Source organism: Oncorhynchus masou, chromosome 24 (assembly GCF_036934945.1).
Source record: "Oncorhynchus masou masou isolate Uvic2021 chromosome 24, UVic_Omas_1.1, whole genome shotgun sequence".
In the NCBI taxonomy this organism is placed as follows: Eukaryota; Metazoa; Chordata; class Actinopteri; order Salmoniformes; family Salmonidae; genus Oncorhynchus; species Oncorhynchus masou.
The window spans coordinates 74777747-74798921 of NC_088235.1; the positions used below are offsets into that span (position 1 = coordinate 74777747).

The window sequence follows — 21175 nt, forward strand, 5'->3', positions numbered from 1 at the left end:
CGCTCCAATCGACTATTGTCAAACTCTTGACTTGCCTTGTTTGTTTTTCAAGGCTTAATGGTTGATGCTAAGGAATAGTTCAACTGGTTGAGAGTATTGCAAACGGTAGAAAAAAAAAATCGGGAATCATACTCAATGTCCATCTAAAAAGTCAAATTGAGATCGACATTTTTGAGGCGAACTCTCGACTAAAAAGTAACATACGGGTTATCATCGTAGAACTTGAACGTGAGCGTTAGCCACTATAGCGTGAGCAGGGTAGTGCTAGCTAACTTGATAAACGTTTTATTTTATTGGACGTTTCTGGTGAATTACAATGAGACAAATGCATACAAGCTAAGTTAGCATAATATACATCACCACAATCGTCAATGTTTTCGCCTCGGAATGTTGTTCACCACCAGTGCTAACTAGCATGTTAGCAATGGTATGTTGCAGGTAGTTAATTAGCCAGGGTTTGAATGGTGACTGACGCTTAGTTATAAGGCCCTAAAACGGCCAGTAGAATTTTGTAAAGAATATTTTAACATTACTATATGCGCGATTTTTTTTAAGGTTGCTACAGTGGTTGAGTTGTATTGGAACTCATTAGCTAACGTTAGCTGCGCTTTGGGAGTTAAGCCAGAATGCCAGATACACAACGACCATGTCGGAAAAATTTATATAACGCACAGCCCTTCTAGACATCAAATTGGTCACCTCTAGCAATTGTGACTTTTCTATATAAACTGACAGCTGCATTATTGCATTAAGTTAATGCAGTTTTGCACCATCCTACAGTTGGAGTTGTTGGTGCCAGTGCGGTTAAGTTGCGTACATAGATCCACTTTTCAACTGGATTGAGATAGCAAGTCACTATCAGTCGTCTTGCCAGACATACAATGTCAGAAAACCAGGGCAACGTGAACAATAACGTCCCGCTAAATAACAATGGCGGGGCGAACAGAATGCGAAACCCTAATATCAACCAGAACCCACTCATCAATGTTCGAGACAGACTTTTCCATGCCCTATTCTTCAAGATGGCAGTTACCTATGCCAGATTGTTTCCACCATCTTTCAGAAGAATCTTCGAGTTCTTTGTCCTATTGAAGGTAAGACTTTCCTCTCACCATTTTACCTTCATGTAGGCTACAATGTCAAGAATCAGCTAACAAGAACGAACGGTAGGTTAATTTGCTTCAAATTGGTTTTGTACGTGTGATTGCTGCTTCTCAGGGGGTAACTTCTTCCAATGACTACAGAAAATGTAGGTGCTTTTAGCAACGCGGTTCTATTACATACACTAGCATTGCTTTCAATTGTATTGGATTGCACAAAAAGTCAGTGGGAAGCCAGAAGTTAAATCCAATTCCATTTCAATTTACTGTGCCAATGGGTGTGGAATTTGAGCTTCATGGATCTTCTTAAACAGTTTCCAAACGTGGGTCTGTTGTAGACCCAATTCATCTCTGCTTACCTCATGTCAAAGTCCCCCACAGGTTATTCCTTTTTGTCCACATAATGGTGCAAGGTGCAGGACTTGTTTTATTTTGACATTAGGTAAGCAGGTCTACAACAGACCCACGTTTGGAAAGTATGTGCCACTGGCACAGTAAGTTGAAATTAAATTGAATGTCGTTTCGGACTTGCCATGGACTGTTTCTGTGGAACCCCCAGACTGTTTGTGTGCTACTCACTGACAGTATTTCTCTCTACAGTGTATGTAAATACACCCGTGTTGCTAAGGGCACCTACAGAAAATGGTAAACAGTAAAGGTGTGCATGGAGTACAACCCCCCCCCCCCCCTCCCCTTCAGAAAATGCACACCCTGGACAGGTGGTACAGAATGCGCAGGTCAATGGAAGTAGACTACTTATTTTACCCCCCCCCCACCATATCTCCAAACAGTGCCTCAACAAAACAGCAGTTTCTCATGAACAATACCACAATGAGAAACCAACTTTGTGTAACATTCAAACAAGAGGGGGTAGAAATGGCTGGTTCGTTTCTCGCCCAACTATAGTATAGTTTGTTGAACCTCAACTTGACCTGCCAAAAGTGGGACGTGAATGGGTCTGTGCAGCGTGCCCTCGCCGTTCTTTGCATCCTGTGATCATGCCACAGTCCAAATTCCGAATTTGTTTGGAGTGGTTCTGCTGCTGCTACTACTGCTGCTGCCTCTGTTTTGATGTGTGGAATTGTGTGGGCCTTAGATCTTACAGTTGAGTAGAACATAAATAATCAACCTCCACAATTGCCGCTTGATTGCATCAGATTCTGACCAAATAAACACATCATGTACGTATTTATCTCTGGCACATCACACTGGCGCATAGGAATGAATTGATTCAGCACAACAATAACTAAGAAAAACCTTAGCATTAGGTGGGAAGGTTGTACATGTCAAATGTATTAGTTCTAGCCACATCCTCGTCATCAACAGAGTCAATGATTGAAACATCTATTCTACACAATATATTATCATAGCCAGTAATTAACTTGAGTTTCAACATTGCAGTAGGGCCGGCCTTTCCGAACTGTGATTAGGCTTAAACCCGGGAAAGCCTTTGCTTGTGCAACTCAGGGCATACAAGAACACATTGACCAAAATGCACACTCATCCTCATCAGTTCTGCATGAAGGTTGCAGGCAGCATAACACCAAAGACAGGCATTTTCAGGGGGTTATAATTGCAGTGACCCTCAACTCAGTCTAGTCACTAGTGAGTCATCTTAACAGGCATCACATTAGAGCTCTCCTGTCCTAGCTTTTTTCCTTATCTATGTGGATAAAAACTCAGAGGTTGTTGATTATGTTTTTATGTGGTCAAGGTGTGTGTGCATACATACACTGAGTGTACAAAACATTAAGAACACCTGCTCTTTACATGACAGGCTACCAGGTGAAAGATATGATCCCTTATTGATGTCACCATTTTAAATCCACTTCAATCACTTTAGGTGAAGGAGAGGAGACAGGATAAAGAATGATTTTTAAGCCTTGAGACATTTGAGACATGGATTGTGCATGTGTGCCATTTAGAGGGTGAATGGGCAAGACAAAAGATTGAAGTGCCTTTGAATGGGTATGGCAGGAGCCAGGCCCACTGGTTTGAATGTGTCAAGAACTACAACGCTGCTGTGTGGGGATGGGGGTGGTGGTGCAACTCAATATTAGGAAGGTATTGTTCATGTTTGTATCAAATCAAAAGTTGAATCAAATTGTATTTGTCACATACAAGCCCTTAACCAACAATGCAGTTTTAAGATGTGTATATAAAACAAACACACACATATTTAAGGATCAACAATAAAATAACAGTAGCGAGGCTATATACAGGGGGTTCCGGTACAGAGTCAATGTGAAGGGGAACCAGTTAGTCAAGGTAATATGTACATGTAGGTAGAGGCAAAGTGACTCTGCATGGATAATAAACAGAGGGTAGCAGCAGTGTAAAAATGGGGGGTGGGGACAAGCAAATAGTCCAGGTAGCCATTTGATGAGTTGTTCAAGAGTCTTATGGCTTGCAGGTAGAAGCTGTTAAGAAGCCTTTTGGACCTAGACTTGGCGCTCCGTGTGTGTGTGTGTACATTATGTACCAGGCCTCCACACAAGCTAACTGACAGTGGGAATCCGCCTGCCTGCGTCCGTTACCAGAGAAGAGCGACGCTCTGAAGCAGAGAGAAGGGGGAAGAGAGAGCGAGAGAGAGGGAAGGACAGAGGAGAAGAGAGATGGACAGCCATTTTCAGAGGCACCTGCCTGCCACTACTTGTTGGGATGCGATGGATGGGAAACAAAATGGCACGTCCCCTATCTGTCTCTGGTTTCACTGACACTTTAGCTTTGGACACAAGCATCTTTTTGATGTTCTGAGTGTTGTCTTCCTGATGAAGAGGATCATTCTAAATAGACCAGGCTCTCTTAGCACCTCACGTTTCTCCTCAGCTGACTGCTGTCTGTAGGAATCTATCCTACTGCACCTTTTGTAGTGGGCACCTTCACTAAGCAGCCTCTGTGACGGTCATTTAGGCCAGGGTTTCCCAAACTTGGTCCAAATAATCAAAGCTTTGTGATGTGTTGGTTATTTGAATCAGCTGTGTAGTGCATTTACAAAAACCAAAATGTGCACCCAGGGGGAGCCCCAGGACCAAGTTAGGCTTTTTCCCCACCATTTGATGTATAGGATTCAGGGTTGGGGGAAAATGTGGAAAAGCAATTGACCCCGATCCTGACAGGATCTCTTTCTGCTACTCCTCAAACCTTGCACATATGTGAACTATCTTTTGTTTCTGGCAATGTGATTGTCATTAACATTATCAGTGTTGCCGGAGGGGAAACATACAAAAATGTGTCACTTAAACTAGGGCATTGCCAGTGACCTCACAATACGATATTATCATGATATTTAGGTGCCGATACGATATGTACAGCGATTCCCATGATCCTATATGTATTACGATTCAATATTCCAAACATGTTACTCTGCAGAGATGACAGAGCAAGAGAAAATGAGTTGAAAACATGTTTGCTCACTTAAAAAAGAAAGAAAAAAAAGATGGAGAACAAGCTATAAAATGAAAAATACCAGACCTGTGGTGCAGGTACAGCCAACTAACGCTACCTATCAAAGTATACCCCCCCCATTAAACATCTGTAAATACCAATATCGCCCTAGACAATCTGCCATAGTTTAATGCTCTACCTCTCTCTTGCTCTACCTCTCTCTACCTCTACCAGGCCCTGTTTGTGCTCTTCATCCTGGCCTACATCCACATCGCCTTCTCCCGCTCGCCCATCAACTGCCTGGAGCACGTGAGGGAGAAGTGGCCGCGTGACGGCATCCTGCGCGTGGAGATTCAGCGCAACTCGTCGCGTGCGCCCATCTTCCTGCAGTTCTACGACACGGATGGCTTCCAGGGCCTGGTCAAGGAACCAGAGGGAGAGGGAGGAGGAGGGCTGGGCCTGGCCGCGCTGCACCACGAGGAGGACGACGACGAGGAAGAGATGACCCTGGAGATGTTTGACAACAGCTCTGTGCAGGTGAGGGTGAGAGAGAGGGAGGGAAGCAGGGATGGGGGCTTGAGAGGAAGGCTAAAGGCAGAGACACCAATGATCCTGCCACCGCGTGCCCCTGTCCACAATAATGACCATACAATGACCTTGCATTGTTCACACAGTGCCTTCAGAAAGTATTATTCCACATTTTGTGTTTGTCTGAATTCAAAATGGATTACATTTGTTTTTCTCACCCATCTACACACACTATATCAAATGTGTTGAAAATAAAATATAGAAATATCTAATTTACTTAAGTATTCACATGAGTCAATACATGTTTGAATCACCTTCGGCAGTGATTACAGCTATGAGTCTTTGGTAAGTCTCTAAGCGCTTTGCACACCTGGATTGTACAATATTTTCACATTTATTATTTTTTAAATTCTTCAAACTTTGTCAAGTTGGTTATTAATCATTGCTAGACAGCCATTTTCAAGTTTGGCCATAGATTTTCAAGACTATTTTAAGTCAACTAAAACTAGGCCACTCAATGTCATCTTAGTAGGCAACTCTAGTGTGTTTGGCCATGTGTTTTAGGTTATTGTCCTGCTGAAAGGTGAATTTGTCTCCCAGTTTCTGTTGGAAAGCAGACTGAACCAGGTTTTCCTCTAGGATTTTTCCTGTGCTTAGCTCTATTCCGTTGCTATTTATCCTAAAGAAACGACCTCGTCCTTGCTGATGACAAACATACCCATAACATGATGCTGCCACTGTCATGCTTAAAAATATGAAGTGGTACTGAGTGATATGATGGATTTGCCCTAAATGTAAGGCTTGTGTTCAGGACATAAATTAAATTTTTGCAGTTGTACTTTAGTGCTTTATTGCAAACAGGATGCATGTTTTTGAATATTTGTATTCTGTACAGGCTTCCTTCTTTTCACTCCGTCGTTTAGGTTCATATTGTGGAGTAACTACAATGTTGTTGATCCATCCTCAGTTTTATCCTTTCACATCCATTAAACTTTAACGAAATCCCTGAGCGGTTTCCTTCCTCTCCGGCCACTGAGTTAGAAAGGACGCTTGTGTCTTTATAGTGACTGGGTGTATTGATACACCATCCAAAGTGTAATTAATAACTTCACCATGCTCAAAGGGATATTCAATGTCTGTCTCAAAGGCTTGCCATAACTGAGGTTGACTTTATTGACTCGAGACATTTCCGTTTTAAATTTTTTATTAATTTGTAGAAATGTTTAAACATATTTCTACTTTGACATTATGGGGTATTGTGTGTAAGCCAGTGACACATCTCAATTTAATCAATTTTAAATTCAGGCTATAAAACGACAACAATTAGCAAAAAGTCAAGGGGTGTGACTACTCAAGTCTTTTTCTCCTCTCTCGCTGTCAGTTTGAGCTAGACATCGAGCCACGGCTGAAGCCCTCGCTGAGCGGCATCGGCCTTGGGGGAGGGGGCCTCAACGACAGCCAGGACCTCTCCTTCAGCCAGTCGCCCACTAAAGGTATGCAGCCGCTGAGAGAGACAGTCTCCGAGATTGAGATGCTAACACGAGCAGGTAAACTCAACCCCCCCCCCACCCCTACCTACCTACCTACCTGTCTACACCCCTAGTGAGTGAGAATCCTCTCTTCTCACCGCTCCTTTCTTCCTCCTTCCCTCTTCCTGCAAGCTAGCTCTCTTCCGGCCATCTTCTTGCCCTTGGTCACCCCCTTCTGGCATGATTCCTTTCCAAAAAATGTGTTCCCTTGTCTTCTGCCACCTCAACGACTTCCTGTAGCTGTTGTTGTGATGGATCAGACTGTTTGAATCCGACTGTGTGGCCATGATGCCATCGCATTTCCTGCAGTGGGCCCTGGCTGTGCCAAGACGAAGACTGTGTTGATCTGACCTTTTGCAGCTCGCTCCAGCAGAAGCAGTCAAGAGCCAGGCTCCAGACTTTAGTTTAGGCCCTGTTTGTGTCGTGTCTTTGTGCCCTGACATTGGCTTTAACAATTCTAAATGGCCTTTGCATAACATTTCTTATGGGCTATGTATGCATGTTTTGCGTTTTATTGCTATAAGTCTGACTCCTCCTTTCCCTAATTTGCTTTTAAATAAGTCTTGGCAATGTGTTTCTGTCAATGTTTTGCCATTTTAGGTGGGCTCTAACTAGTTTAAATGAGTTGTTCTAATGCAATGCAAGAGTGTGTGTGCTGTGGGGTTGGTGGGTTGCTGTATGTGTGCTTTGTTGGTGTGGTAAGCTGCACTGCTTACCTGTAAGTGTGTTTCTCTCTGTCAGTGTGGCCTCAGGAGGAGTACATAGTTGAGTACTCTCTGGAGTACGGCTTCCTCCGCTTGTCCCAGACCACCCGGCAACGCCTCAACATCCCCGTCATGGTCGTCACGCTGGGTAAGTGGTTATAAAGCCTACTTAACACTGTCATAAGCATGACATAACACATGATCACAGATGTCATGAATGGTCTTAACTAGATGAGCGGTGTTATTAAGCCTGTCTAAACTCATAAGCATGACATAGCAGGTGTCATACATATTCATATCTGGGTAAGCTCTGTCATAAAGCCTACTATGAACACTCAAAAGCATGCCATAGCATGTGTCACAAACAGTGATGTTGCTAAAGGAACTATGACCACTGACTTGCAAGTTAGCTTGCCAATGACCAGTAGTTGGTTAGATCAGTAGTTACCGATGAGCAGCAGCAGTAGTTACCGATGAGCAGCAGCAGTAGTTGGTTAGATCAGTAGTTACCGATGAGCAGCAGCAGTAGTTGGTTAGATCAGTAGTTACCGATGAGCAGCAGCAGTAGTTGGTTAGATCAGTAGTTACCGATGAGCAGCAGCAGTAGTTGGTTAGGTCAGTAGTTGGTTAGGTCAGTAGTTACCGATGAGCATGCTGATGTACTCATCCTCTGGTGGCTAAGATGGACAGGAGCTATCTCGCTGCTGACTTTTTTATTTTTGAAATATTTTAGTATTTGGGCCATAGGTCATATTTGCCAACACAATGGTGCTTTATTAAGCAGTCATCTTAACGAAACTCAAAGCTGAAAGCGCTCTGACCACCCTTTGTTGCACGCCCTCGGCTAACTTTCACATTAGCATTTTAGCAGGCGCTCTTATCCAGAGCTTTAAAGGCAAGCGCAATCAAAGTATTGCCAGCAAAACACTTCACTCAACATCGTACTCAGGCACGCTAAAAAGCCTGGTTGAAGTAGCACAGACGCAGTGTTCTGAGGACAGGAGGTGCTGTCTGTGTGAGGCTTTGTAACCTAATCCCGTGCCTGTGTGCGCATGCAGACCCAATGAAGGACCAGTGCTTTGGGGACGGCTTCAGCCGCTTCCTCCTGGATGAGTTCCTGGGCTACGATGACATCCTGATGTCCAGCGTCAAGGCCCTGGCCGAGAACGAGGAGAATAAAGGTACACGGTGGTTAAGGGCGGAGGTCTGTTTCTCCTGCGTATGTCTTTCCTTAGTGGTATGCAAAACTGTGTGTGAGTGCGTGTCTGATCGGTGCTGTGTGTGTGTGTGTGTGTGTGTGTGTGTGTGTGTGTGTGTGTGTGAGAACAGGCTTCCTCAGGAACGTGGTGTCAGGGGAACACTACCGATTTGTCAGCATGTGGATGGCCCGCACCTCCTATCTGGCTGCCTTTGTCATCATGGTAATATTCGTAAGTGTCAGTCTCCACACACCCATTTGTTAAAAATCCCAAGTGTTTAAAATCCTACTTAAAAAACAACAACATCCCATGTGTTCAATTTAGCCCATTAGAAGCCTTTATTTGGGTTCCTTATTGAACGTTTCACCAAAAAAAGTAAGAACGAGGCATTCCATAGAAATTTTAATTGTTGTTTTCCTCTGTATCTGCAGACCCTGTCGGTGTCTATGCTGCTGCGCTACTCCCACCACCAGATCTTCGTCTTCATCGGTGAGAACACACACACACACACAGAACCCGCTAGTAGCCTTGAAAGACACACTCCGTGCCGCACGTCTCTTTGACCTTACGCCAAACTCTCTCACCTTTCACCCTCTCCGTCTCACCAGTGGATCTGCTGCAGATGTTGGAAATGAACATGACCATCGCCTTCCCAGCAGCCCCTCTGCTCACCGTCATCCTGGCTCTCGTGGGTAAGAGTGTCTCGCCGTTTGAGCCACCATGCAACAAGCTGGGTCTTGTTTTTTTAAAATTATTTTATTTACGAATGAACAGTGGGTAAGAAGAAGCTTTCCCTTTCTACCAGGCATGGAGGCCATCATGTCGGAGTTCTTCAACGACACCACCACCGCCTTCTACATCATCCTCATCGTGTGGCTGGCCGACCAGTACGACGCCATCTGCTGCCACACCAACACCAGCAAGCGTCATTGGCTGAGGTGAGTCGAACACGCCAACCCCAGCAAATGCCGTTGGCTGGAGTAAGCCGTGCATACCCTCCAATATCTCATAGAATGGGGATGGGTTGACGAGAAGGGAACTATTTGGCGCATTTCTATGATTTCAGCAAACAACTGATCACTTTGTCTCTCCAGTTCCAGGCAGTCCTTCCATTCCACAGTCAAGTCAGTCCAGTGTGATGCTGGTATTTTCAGCTACTCTAAAGAGGTTGTCTCTGTGTCTCCCGCAGGTTCTTCTATCTGTATCACTTTGCGTTCTACGCCTACCACTACCGCTTCAACGGCCAGTACAGCAGCCTGGCTCTGGTCACCTCCTGGCTCTTCATACAGGTGAGACACGGCAGGGAAAGAAAGGAGGAGTTGGATGAAATGAAATACAAATAAATTGTGGACATTTTTTTTTTAATAAACTAGAGAAAAGACGTTCCCAAACTAGTGTACTAGCCGACACACTCCTCCAGTGTTTTGAGTAGGAAACACTATAGGCTTTGCATTTGTTTCAAGGGACCTACACACTTCATTTATTCAGTACGCTGAGCGGGAAAGTGATTTATCATGTTATTGTGCTGTTATACCGGCTTATTACTCATTAACTGTTACTGTAATCTAAGAAAACATAGAACTGTGTTTGTTTTAGTAAATAGCAATGAAAATCATATTGGGTTAGAGTGGATTTTTTAACCCAATTTTAAAGAAATTTCCTGAATAAATCAATTTCTCTGTTGTAGCGACTGTGCATGATGCTAAGGATTCAGCCCTCATGCTAGTGGCTGTCCCAAAGAGATTAGCATCCTAGGCTACATTTTAGCCAATGTAGCGATTCGCGTGTGATTTGAGATCACACCCCTGAAGTCATGCCAGCCACAGCTCTTGTTGGAATTTGTAGCCTTCCAGGCCCAGTTTCTAACTCCATTACTTAAAAACAGACTTATTTAAACCCCTGTACCTCTTCTTCATCCCTCCATCCCTAGCACTCCATGATCTACTTCTTCCACCACTACGAGCTACCGGCCATCCTGCAGCAGATCCGCATCCAGGAGATGCTGCTGCAGAACCAGCAGGCAGGCCAGGGGGGAAACCAGACGGCCTTGCAGGACAACCTTAACAACAACAACACCGCAGCAGCTGCAGCTGGAGGAGCGGCTCCACCCCGCGGGGGGGCAGCCAACGGCCAGGTCCAACTGCCAGATGAGCCCCAGGCGGCTTCGGCGGCCCAGGCCCAAGGTACAGCGACCCAGGCTTTCCAGTCTAACAGCATGGCCAGCAGCGCTACATTAGAAAGGGCCCGGGAAGAGTTGACGATGACGACGGAGCTGGACTGGATGGCGGAGACGGCGGCCATCATCACGGAGGCCCTGTCCTCCTCCTTGGCTCCCCAGCTGGAGAGCACGGAAGGGGGGTTGCTGGGGGAGGCCGAAGAGGTGGGGGGGGTCATGGTTTCTGAGGCGGGCCTCAGCGTGGTGGCAGAGATTCGAATGGGGGTGGGGGTGGAGGAGGAGAGGGTACAGATGGCCTCAATCCCAGTTTGGTTCCAGTGGAAATCAAAACCGTAGGGGCCTGCAGTGCAGCTGGCTTAGGCCCGCCTCTTCCTCCCTCTCCTCCAATAGGAGGACTTCAGGAAGCAGAGACTAGCCTCTCTAGTGTCAGTCCCTTCCTCCTTCCTCCTCCTCCTCCTCCACACACAGACTGCAGTAGGGCAGAGGCTGGGGAGCCAGAGAGCCCTGGGCAAAGCCCCACAGACTGGGAGCCCAAGACAGAGGAACCCCCCAGCTCCACTCCGTCCTGAGCCCCCCTACTCCAACTCACATATGCTCCCACACGCAGAGGCAACATGTCTTCTCCCCCCTCAATTCCTCTTCCAACACCGCAAGATTGCCGCCGTGGCTATATTACTGTAATCTCATTCTTACGACACCAAGGAGAAGCGAGGGATGGAAAGCTAAGAAAAGGCGCCCCCTCCACTCTCCTCTAGAATCTCTGCTACGATAATGTTTTGTTTTGCTTTTAGTTTCCCCATCCTTAGTGGGACAGTGACGTTTTCCATCCGTCGCAGAGTTTTTGCTCAAATTATGTGTGATACACCAACTTCGCTGCAAAGTTGTGGAATCGTTCGGGAAAGGCTACCATGACATTTTGCCATGTGATATTTGTGTTTGTTTATGATTGAAAGTTGATTTGTAAAATAGAGAGGCGGCAATCCTATTGCGTTGATGTACAATTCCTTAAAGGATGTTTCTTTTAGTTAGGTGTCTCGACGGGCTTTGGAAATGGCAGTGAACTCTATGCGTTTTCTTTTTGAGAGCACAGTGGACTACCATACCAGTCATCACAAGGCTGTAACACATACTCGTATCCTAGTCATTCATTCCATCTGGTCCTCGAACCCAGAAAAAGAAAATACGAATACAACCCTGTGTTTCTGAGTTGCTCTAGTGTCCGAGTTGGTCATTTTTCTTTCAGAACTGTAAGCTAGTAATGTTGCTGTGGTTTGTGTAGATACTTATTCACGCACCACTTTTTCACAGGCGCTCAACTCCTCCAGTTTGGAGGTTGTAGTCGTAACTGGCAACTGGCTCCACAAGCTAGCGCTAGCCCTGAGTGGAGCATCATGGGAAATGGAGTTTTCATCCACTTTGGAGTGTTAAGCAGACCTGCTTGCTCTTGTTCAGATTTTTTTTTTTCCCGTCCACTTCTCTTATGATAATTGGCAGTTGCTCCCCGTACTTCTTGAGCTGAAGAAGAGCGGCCATCATTGCGGTTTCTCTCATCTTAACCCCTTTTGAGTGAAACTGCGTCATTGGTCCGCCCCTGGGAGCTTTTCTGTGTACTGCTAGCCAACCAATTTCTCTCATCACCATGTTTTGTATTTGTCTTTCACATTAGAATCGCTTCACTAGTCATGTGCACATTAAACAGAATTAACCTGAAGGCTCAACCATTGCCTTAAACACCCGTTTCATGGTCTTCAAACAAAATTATTTAAGTCAATATTTGTTCCCATGGCCCCTTAGACTGTATTCCAAAAGAGAAGCATGTGACTGTAAAAAAGAAATGCGCTTCATCACAAGGAAGTTTTCTGGTTCATGGCGTCAGCTGACTGAGGCCCATTTCAAGCTCAAACACACAGATCTTTGCCTCAGACTGGCACAAGACAATACCAGGCGATGTTGAACAGCTTCAGGGTAAAGCCATTGTACCCAGCCGAACCCATCTCCATTACATTTGTCATTGCGATCTACCATTCAGCTGCCCAACTGGATAGTTATGAAGAAAAAGCATATATTGGACCCTGGGGGGCATTTAATTTTGTAGAAAAAATATATTTAGGATTAATATTTTATCTTTCATCAATGTTCTTGTTTCAAAACCTTCAGGAGATTATGATAAAGCTGCACAATGTTAAAAACCTTCCACGGCTGTTGTGGCCACTGCTCTATACCATAGCTCACGGGAGACTAAATAACTGGCTTGTAAAATGCTACTGTGATGCTAGTTGTATTTGCTAGGGTCTAAAGACAAACATTGTTTTCCTGTACTCGGATGGACCTGACATGCATCATGCTTCCCCTTTTCTGGAACTAGCTGAACAAGGTACTAACATGGACAGGGTATAACACAATTCCAGGGGTTTTGACATTGTAACTCTATAGACATAAACGGTCAGGGAAGGATCAGTAGTCATTGACAGGTGTGGTCGACGTCTTCGTCCTCAGCTGTTTGAATTGAGAACAATCTGACCAGAGAGCTTTTATTTTGAATGATACCTTATATGATTCCGAATGAGAGATTAGTGCAAGTTGAGATTGCCCTTGTTGGCCTCATATCAGAGGAAAATGGGTTGTTTCTCAACAGAATGGCGATAATCAAGGGACATTTCACAAAATATCATTGTTCTATTGAGACACGAGGGGTTAGCGTAATTTCTGCTCAGTGAGTTGGGTGGAGATGTAGTCAAGGCTATGCAACGGGCAGGACAGAGGACGTGGTTATGGGATGAGAAGGTTGTCCAAATTGTGCAATTTGACAAGTCAGTTTAAAGAAGTCTTTTAAGTTCATTCTAGGGGAAGCTTTTACCGATAAGAGAAGGAAAAAAATGTTCCGTCAATGAGGTTTTCTGATCAGTTTCTTTATCTGTGCCTATATTCCGTTCTGTGAGAGAAAACGGGATGATTGTAGCCTTGCAACAGTTGCTATCCATTTGTAGTTAATTTTAGACAATGATAAATGAACCCTTCGATCTGTGATGGACTAGATTCCTCTCATTCAAATGTATTTAACTGTTCAGTAAACCAAGTGCAGTAGAAGCATTCTTTGCACAAAATGCCCTTGTTGTGGTTATTTCTGTTTGTGTGTCCTAGTATTGGTCATGGAAATCCTAGACACAAAGTATGTTGTCCACCACAATATAATATATCTTTTTTTTTAACCTTTTTATTTATCCAGGAAGTCCCACTGAGGTCAGGAAACCTCCCTTGTAAAATCAAATACAATTTTATTGGTCACAAAATAGGAACTTCCTGGGTATTGTATGTTGACATATTTCAAATCCGTATTTGGATCATGTTCACGAGGAAACCCCTGATTTGACAAAAGGATCCTATATCAGAAAGGAGAAATGACACCCTGTTTACTTGTTTAAATGTGAATACATGTTTCGAGTTAATTAATGTGTAATAGAGCTCGCCAGCCTGTTGTCCTAAAAACCAGAAATGAGTTACCTCCTGGTTCATTCAGCCATTCCTATGTGGAAAGAATAGGATTTTGGGATAAATGCCGAAAATAAGGTTATCGCAGGCTCTCTTTTCTGAGAGTCAGTTAAACGTGACCTTTCTGTGTGCTATTTTTAAAATATTTTTTTTATTGCATAAATTCTTATTCTCAGTTATGTTAGCTGATAAAGATTCTCATAGAACAAACCGTAAAAGATCTCCTAAGCCTGTGTGTACCACAGACCTTATTTTTGGCGTTTATCCAACTCAATTTTCCCGTAGGCTTTTTCCCAACCAACCATGGTGCCTACAAAAAAACACCATTACTATTGCTCTCTATACACTGCCGGACATCAAACATGCCTAATACCTGTTATTCTATCACTGAAATTTAACCCTCAGTACCCGAAAGGTAAAAATACAGACCACACAAAGTACACATGACAAGGATTCACATTTCAACCTTCATCACAATCAACACTTTCATCAGACTTTTATTCTTGAAAAACATGTCAATCAAGGCCAGTGAACAATATCGATTCGGATCTCAAAGGAAATAAAACATAACGCACCGCTCCTGATTCCTCCGCGGGAGTCGGGTCCTGTGGCAGAGGAGTGAGCACTAGGAAGTTTAATGGCTCAGTTCACAGAACAGATGCAGCGCCATGGGTGGGTGTGCTGGTACCTCCAGCCCCACCGCATGGGACAATATACTGTATTCAAGTAGGCCTGAGGTTGCGCACATTTTACCAGCCATATGAGGCAGTTGGGCAGCGTAGAGCACAAGGAATTGCCCTAGAAGCTCTTTCATTTTTCACCCAGTAGCAAAAGGTTGAAAGGTTGGTGTCCAGGGAAAGAGCTGCCATGCTACGGCATCAGGATCACAGGAAAAGGATACATCCAAACCAAGGGAATCCAGCTGCTTTCAACAAACCCCTCCCCTTTTAACCCCTTACTACACCATTGATTGGTCCGTGTCCAAACACCAGAGGGGCATCACCTCTTCTCGTTGGTGTGTTTGGCGGGGGCTGTGCGGACTGTGGGCAGCGCCTTGAGGACAGGGTCTGTCATGGTGGTGGCACAGCGGGTGGAGGGGAGGGACGAGGTGGTTTTGGTGGAGGTGGGGAGGGATGCTGCAGCTAAAACCACGGGGGGCATTCTTGACACTATGGGTGCAGAGCAGGCGGCCTTCTCCTTGGCCAGGAAAGTCTGCAGCTCAGCCCTCCTGGCCAGAGCCGTCCTTAGCTGATCCCGGATCAGGTCGATCTTCTCCTGTAGCTCTTGTAGCTCCCCTGGCCTTGGAGGAACGCCCAAGGAGGAAGATGAAGAAGGGATGGATGAAGAAGAGGCGGAGGGGAGGGAGAGCACCAGGTTGGCAAAGGAAGTCCCGAAGCCTCCATTTGCACAGACACGTGTTGCCTGGTTAGCCCTGGGGATACCTTCCCCCCCTCTGTCCCCTTCGGACTTGGTCACGGCCCGGGCCAGCAGGCGGCGGCTGTTGAGGGTCTCCAGGTTAAAGTGGACGCGCTTGTTGTCCTTGGCGGCTGCAGCGTCCCTGCTGTTCCACTTGGCCGATGCCCTGGAGAGAAGGGGGTCAGGGGGAGGCTGGGAGTGCTGGTTCTTCTGGATGCAGCAGCTACTGGGAGATAAAAGGCTTGTGTCAGTAAAGAAAGAAAGACACTGGTCTGGTGCCAAATCAAGCCCTACTAGTGCGTTCGCTCGCTTTGAATCTGTATCTCAGTAATATGACTGCCTCCTCTCATTACCACTGATGGGCCATATGGATTCTACCTGTCCATGTCCTGTCAGATCACTCATCATGGAAGAAAGGTCAAGTAAATACTTTTTTTTTAAAGGCAGCCATTTTGTCACCTTTTCTCTGTGTTGGTGTCTTGCTTCTTCTTCACGTCCTCATAGGTCTGGTTCAGGGCTCGGTGGATTTTCTGCAGAATAAATGGGGCTATAGTTACACTGACAGCCAAGCGATACGGGGGTTGAAAAGCTCCACACTGTTTTATTCAAAACGTGCAGAATCGACACCATCGTAGAAATTGTAATTACTTTTCCCCTCTCATTAATAATCCTCAATTGGGGAAGGAGCTTAGGAGACCTCCGCATACTTAAGCCAGGCAGATTTGAAATGTCAGTTCTTTTAATACTCAACTTGGACTGGGCTTCCAAAATGGTGGTTATCTTAAGTCAACAGCAGATGGCGGTGTTGCCTTAATGTTTTCAAATGACAGCCAAGGTGATATATAGTCCCAATGACAGTCTAGCCAAGAGCATGAGAAACCTACACCATAAACAACATTTTACAAGCAATAACGGTTTGTTAATATTGAATTCACAGTGGATACGTGAAGTGTAAGTGCTTTTAGATATAGAGTTTGTAAAACATGCCACACATTTGTTCAAGTAAAAAAGAGCACTTTAAAAAGGCCAACGAAAGAAACTATGAAAAAGTCAAGACTGAAGGAGGAACAGGAGGAAGGTTCTCAAGGCAGTGGCTTACTGTGAAAGGATATTATATTGATACAGACTTGCACAAACTCTCCTTTGGTTCACTCACACACACTCCCTCCATCTCACCTGGCTGGTGTGGAGCCAGTACTTGTACTTTTGTCGTCGTCGGATGCGGGGCAGCACCATGTGATAGAAGGCGTGCTCCCCAGCCAGGGTGAGCAGCGACGTGGCCACGCCCACACACAGCAGCACAAACAGCCCTGAGAAGTGACGGATGCCCATCTGGAGAGTCTGTAGGGGGAGGGAGGGGACAGTTGGGTTACTTGGACAGGGTTAACACATGTAACGCAGGGGGTTAACAATATAGTCAATTGATTGTCAACCTCCCCTGGAGGGGTCCTGCGTAGGAGAACTAATCAGAATGTAAAAAGCCTGGCGTCGAGGGATATTACGATGACCCTATTACCGCTACACTGGCGGTCAGGAGTTAAATTCCACATGACCGTTGGGTCAAGATACCTACCCACTGGGCACACATTAGCCGAATCAACATTGTTTCGACATCATTTCAATAAAATTACATTGAACCAACGTGGAATAGACGTTGAATTGACGTCTGGACCCAGTGGGAAGGCCACTCACTCCAGAACTGCGCTCTGTAAATGAATGGTGCTGATGGCCGACGGTAGCCGACAAAACTTGCTAACGGCCATCAAGTCGCTAATGGCTTGGTACTCAGCGCTCTATTGTCCCTCTAATCTCTCTGACGTCAATGCGAATGCAATGGAAAATCAAATCAAACAGCTTTTTGATGTGTGGAATGAACTTAGTGTTCCTATAAACCCAGTCATTGTGTAACATTTCTATAGGCTATGCAATCGCGTGTGAAATCAGAGGTTTTGATGGCGTCTATTAAAAAGAGGAGGATCCCAGCTTTCACTAATTGAAATAGATGATACTGTGTAACCATTAGGAACCCGAGCGGTGAGCCCACTGAGTAACACATGTCTGATCTCTGTCCCATGGGTGTTTTCAACCGTTTCACTGTAAAGGCTGCGCGGCCAATGCAGACGCCGGATTGACCATGCAGTGCCTTTTAGTCAGGACAGTGTGTGCTTGAGACGCACAGTGTGAGCAGTGAGCACCCTGTCTTAAGTATCCACCTTACGGTGGCCCTGCCTGCCAGCACACAGCAATACATTACAGTCGTTGTATAGTACAGTGCACCGCCATAGTTTTATAGTACAGTACATATGCATAGTTGTACAATACATCTAGCCTGTTAAGGTTTAACAACATGGGTTGTTGGGGATGTGCTGTATATATACGGTATACACTGAGTGTACAAAACATTAGGAACACCTTCCTAATATTGAGTAGCACCCACTTTTTCCTCTCAGAACAGCTTCAATTCATCGGGACATGGACTCCACAAGGTGTCGAAAGCGTTCCACAGGGATGCTGGCCCCTGTTGACTCCAATGCTTCCCACAGTTGTGTCAAGTTGGCTGGATGTCCTTTGGGTGGTGGACCATTCTTGATACACATGGGAAACTGTTGAGAGTGAAAAACCCAGCAGCGATGCAGTTCTTAACACAAACCGGTGAGCCTGGCATCTTCTACCATACCCCGTTCAACGGCACTTCATTTTTTGTCTTGCCCATTCATCCTCTGAATGCCGCACATATGCAATCTGTCTCAAGGCTTAAAAAATCTTATTTAACCTGTCTCCTACCCTTCATTTACACTGATTAAAGTGAATTTAACAAGTGACATCAATAAGGGATAATAGCTTTCACCTGGATTCACCTGGTCAGTCTGTCATGGAAAGAGCAGGTGTTTTTAATGTTTTGTATACTCAGTGTCTATGCAGCCGCATTGTCTAACACTGTTTGACACTTTTCCGAAAGGAGAGAGAACTTTTCAGAGGAAATCTTCTAAACCGAATGTAGACCTCCTGCCTCTCTCTCTGATATTATCTGTAGAGGTTTGGACGTATGTGTGGGTGAGGGAGAAAGGAAGGGGTAGACAATGGCAGGCTTGTTTCCGAAGTGCTGACACAGTGAACCCCAGGGGTGCAGTCAAGGCCCACCCCATCTATCCCCCCCCCCCCGACATCCTTCACTCCGTCCCTCCTCCCATTTCATTCTGGGACTCGGCCAAGAAGGGGAGCTGCCAGTCTCAGCCTCGTGCCACTCTGCTCCCTCTTTCTCATTTTCTCTCTCTACCACTCTGCTCCCTTTCTTTTTCTCTCCCTTCCAGTCTACCACTGTGCTCCCCCCTTGCTCTCTCCCTCCACCTCACCATTATAACTCTCTCCCTCTTCTTCTTACCCACTTCATTCACTCCCTCTCCCCCTTCTCATCTCGACTCTACCTTCTCCCCCTTCCTTCTCCCTCCCTTTCCCTCACCTTGATCCAGTCGTGTTTGGTACGCAGGGGGGATAACTCATCCCATTAGAACTTGGGGCCAGAGTATGGATGGTGTTAGCCTGTCGAATGTGTTTAAGAGTGGGCCCATCCTCCGTCATATTGTTTCTGGGCAGCCGTAGCTCATCTCCCCCCTGTTACCCTCCCCACTCCGCTGTCCCTCAGCCTTTCCCCCCAGAATCCGTGTGAGGGGAAGGATTTGGAATGGAAATGAGGAATAATCTGTTCAATGCAGGCCACAGCAATTCTCGACCTCCTAATTATAGTAAAATAGTGAAACACATTAAACTGTGAAATATATAACTGAAACTGTGAAAGATGAAACTGTGAAAGATAAATATGAAACTGTGAAAGATATAGATGAAACTGTGGAAAATGCAAATTAGACTGTCAAAGATATAGATGAAACTATGAAAGAAGAAACTGGGAAAGATATAGATGAAACTGTGGAAAATGCAAATGAAACTGTGAAAGATATAGATGAAACTATGAAAGAAGAAACTGGGAAAGATATAAATGAAACTGGGAAAGATGAAACTGGGAAAGATATCAATTAAACTGGGAAAGATATAGATGAAACTGCGAAAGATATAGAGGAAACTGAAAGATATACCCTAGATATGTGGTTTATAGGGTGTTTTTTTAAACTTGTGCTGCAGTCACTCCTCGGAGTTTCTCACATTGATCCAAGGCAGCTTGCAAATGACAGTCTGCCAATGTATATTTTTTACATTCCCAATTCTAAATTTGAGCATCTTTAAGGGGCCGACATGGCCAGGTACACGATGACAAAAAAAAAAAAAAACATCAAAGTTTATGACATCACAGTTCAAAGGATCGTCACCCGGGGCAAATCAATAAACCAAAAATCTTTCCTTAGCGGTGCTAACAGAAAAAAAACGTTATTGTCAGTCGTGTCTTGTGCAGCTCAGTCGAGACGAACGGTAGATGTTGTCATGTGGGAAACATCCATGTTCTACCATCCATCCCTCAGTCACTCCCCAAAGTTAAATCGGGTGATAATTTGATAATTAGGTAATGACAAGACTGGGAATGGCTTTGATGTTTCTGCACAGATGGCTAGGATCACTGCTTGTCTCGCTCTAGCACCGTTTTCCCCATCCTAAACACACACACACACACACACACACACACACACACACACACACACACACACACACACACACACACACACACACACACACACACACACACACACACACACACACACACACACAGCCTCTCTCTCTCCACACACTTTCTCTTCAATAGGTCTGTGCAGACAGCAAATCAGTGCAAGCTGATATGGTGTTGGCATTAGAAAAGCAATCCCAGAGTCCTCAGCTGCTGTCTGTCTGTCTGTCTGTCTGGGGAGCGAGAACCAACAGGTAAACAGCCCACATCGTCATGCTGATGGGACCAGACGGTTGTCCCAGTAACAGGGCAGCAACAATAATAACACTAGCGTAAAACGATTCAAACAACAAGTTATCGAGTCAGTAACAGACAATGATGTATATAAACACTTGTCTATACTGACAGAGCCATTGGGTCAGGGCAGTTATGCCAGCCCAGTAAGTTAGTAGCCTTGCTCAGCAATCTGGATCAGCTAAGTAGCCTTGTGCAAGTCATAACAGCTCATAGCCTATCTCCTGTTTCTGTAGCGCGAGGCAGCTTGATGTACAGGCATACCCGCTGAACAGGACTCTAGTCTATCACTGGGCCTTACCCCCATATATCTACTTAATGCTAAGTGCCAAGCAGAGGCGTATTGGGACCCATTTGTACAGTCTTTGGTACGACTCGGCTGGGGATCAAACTCCCAACCTTCTAATCTCAGTGCGGACACTAACCGCAAGGCGTGAGTTGGAGTACTATACTAGCTAAGTGCTTGAGGTTAAAGGATAACTTTAGGATGACACACAATCCTGAGAGGATATCATAGACACACACAGAGGCAGAATCTAGCAATCAATCTTTTCCATAAACATCTGACACTGATGGATTCCAGACCGTCTGAAGAATGTCTGCAACCCAGACTTGCATAGCTCTAAGAATGCATGACCAATACATTGCTTCAATCAAGTGGTATGCTAGTGTGGATATTAGAACAGAGCCAAACATCCAGTTTGACAGGTCCAGATGTATGAGAATGGCCAAACCCAATAT

The 21175-nt window shown here is 45.2% G+C and overlaps 2 protein-coding genes across 4 annotated transcripts in view; one reads left to right on the forward strand and one right to left on the reverse strand.

The window, feature by feature from the left end:
- Nucleotides 1-37: 37 nt before the first annotated feature.
- LOC135512635 (membralin-like) lies at nt 38-13730 on the forward strand. Of its 3 annotated transcripts, none has more exons than XM_064934859.1 (11): nt 38-1094; nt 4722-5024; nt 6397-6508; nt 7286-7396; nt 8307-8429; nt 8578-8678; nt 8879-8936; nt 9056-9139; nt 9253-9385; nt 9637-9736; nt 10378-13730. In XM_064934859.1, the coding sequence occupies exons 1-11, from the start codon at nt 882-884 to the stop codon at nt 10957-10959; spliced, it is 1920 nt and encodes a 639-aa protein (XP_064790931.1). In that variant the 5' UTR covers nt 38-881; the 3' UTR covers nt 10960-13730. The 3 variants fall into 3 exon arrangements, with proteins under 3 accessions (XP_064790931.1, XP_064790932.1, XP_064790930.1); XM_064934858.1 differs by having other exon boundaries at nt 39-1094; nt 6397-6562; XM_064934860.1 differs by lacking the exons at nt 9637-9736; nt 10378-13730 and having other exon boundaries at nt 9253-9389.
- An 859-nt stretch (nt 13731-14589) lies between these two features.
- LOC135511698 (glutamate receptor ionotropic, NMDA 3B-like) overlaps nt 14590-21175 on the reverse strand; it is a 110319-nt gene continuing 103733 nt past the window's right edge. Inside the window, exons 7-9 of the mRNA XM_064933174.1 lie at nt 16705-16869; nt 15988-16058; nt 14590-15751 (exon numbers count right to left, since the gene is read on the reverse strand). Coding sequence (XP_064789246.1) covers nt 15112-15751; nt 15988-16058; nt 16705-16869 — 876 coding nt within the window. The 3' untranslated portion in view covers nt 14590-15111. The remainder of the gene's footprint in view (nt 15752-15987; nt 16059-16704; nt 16870-21175) is intronic.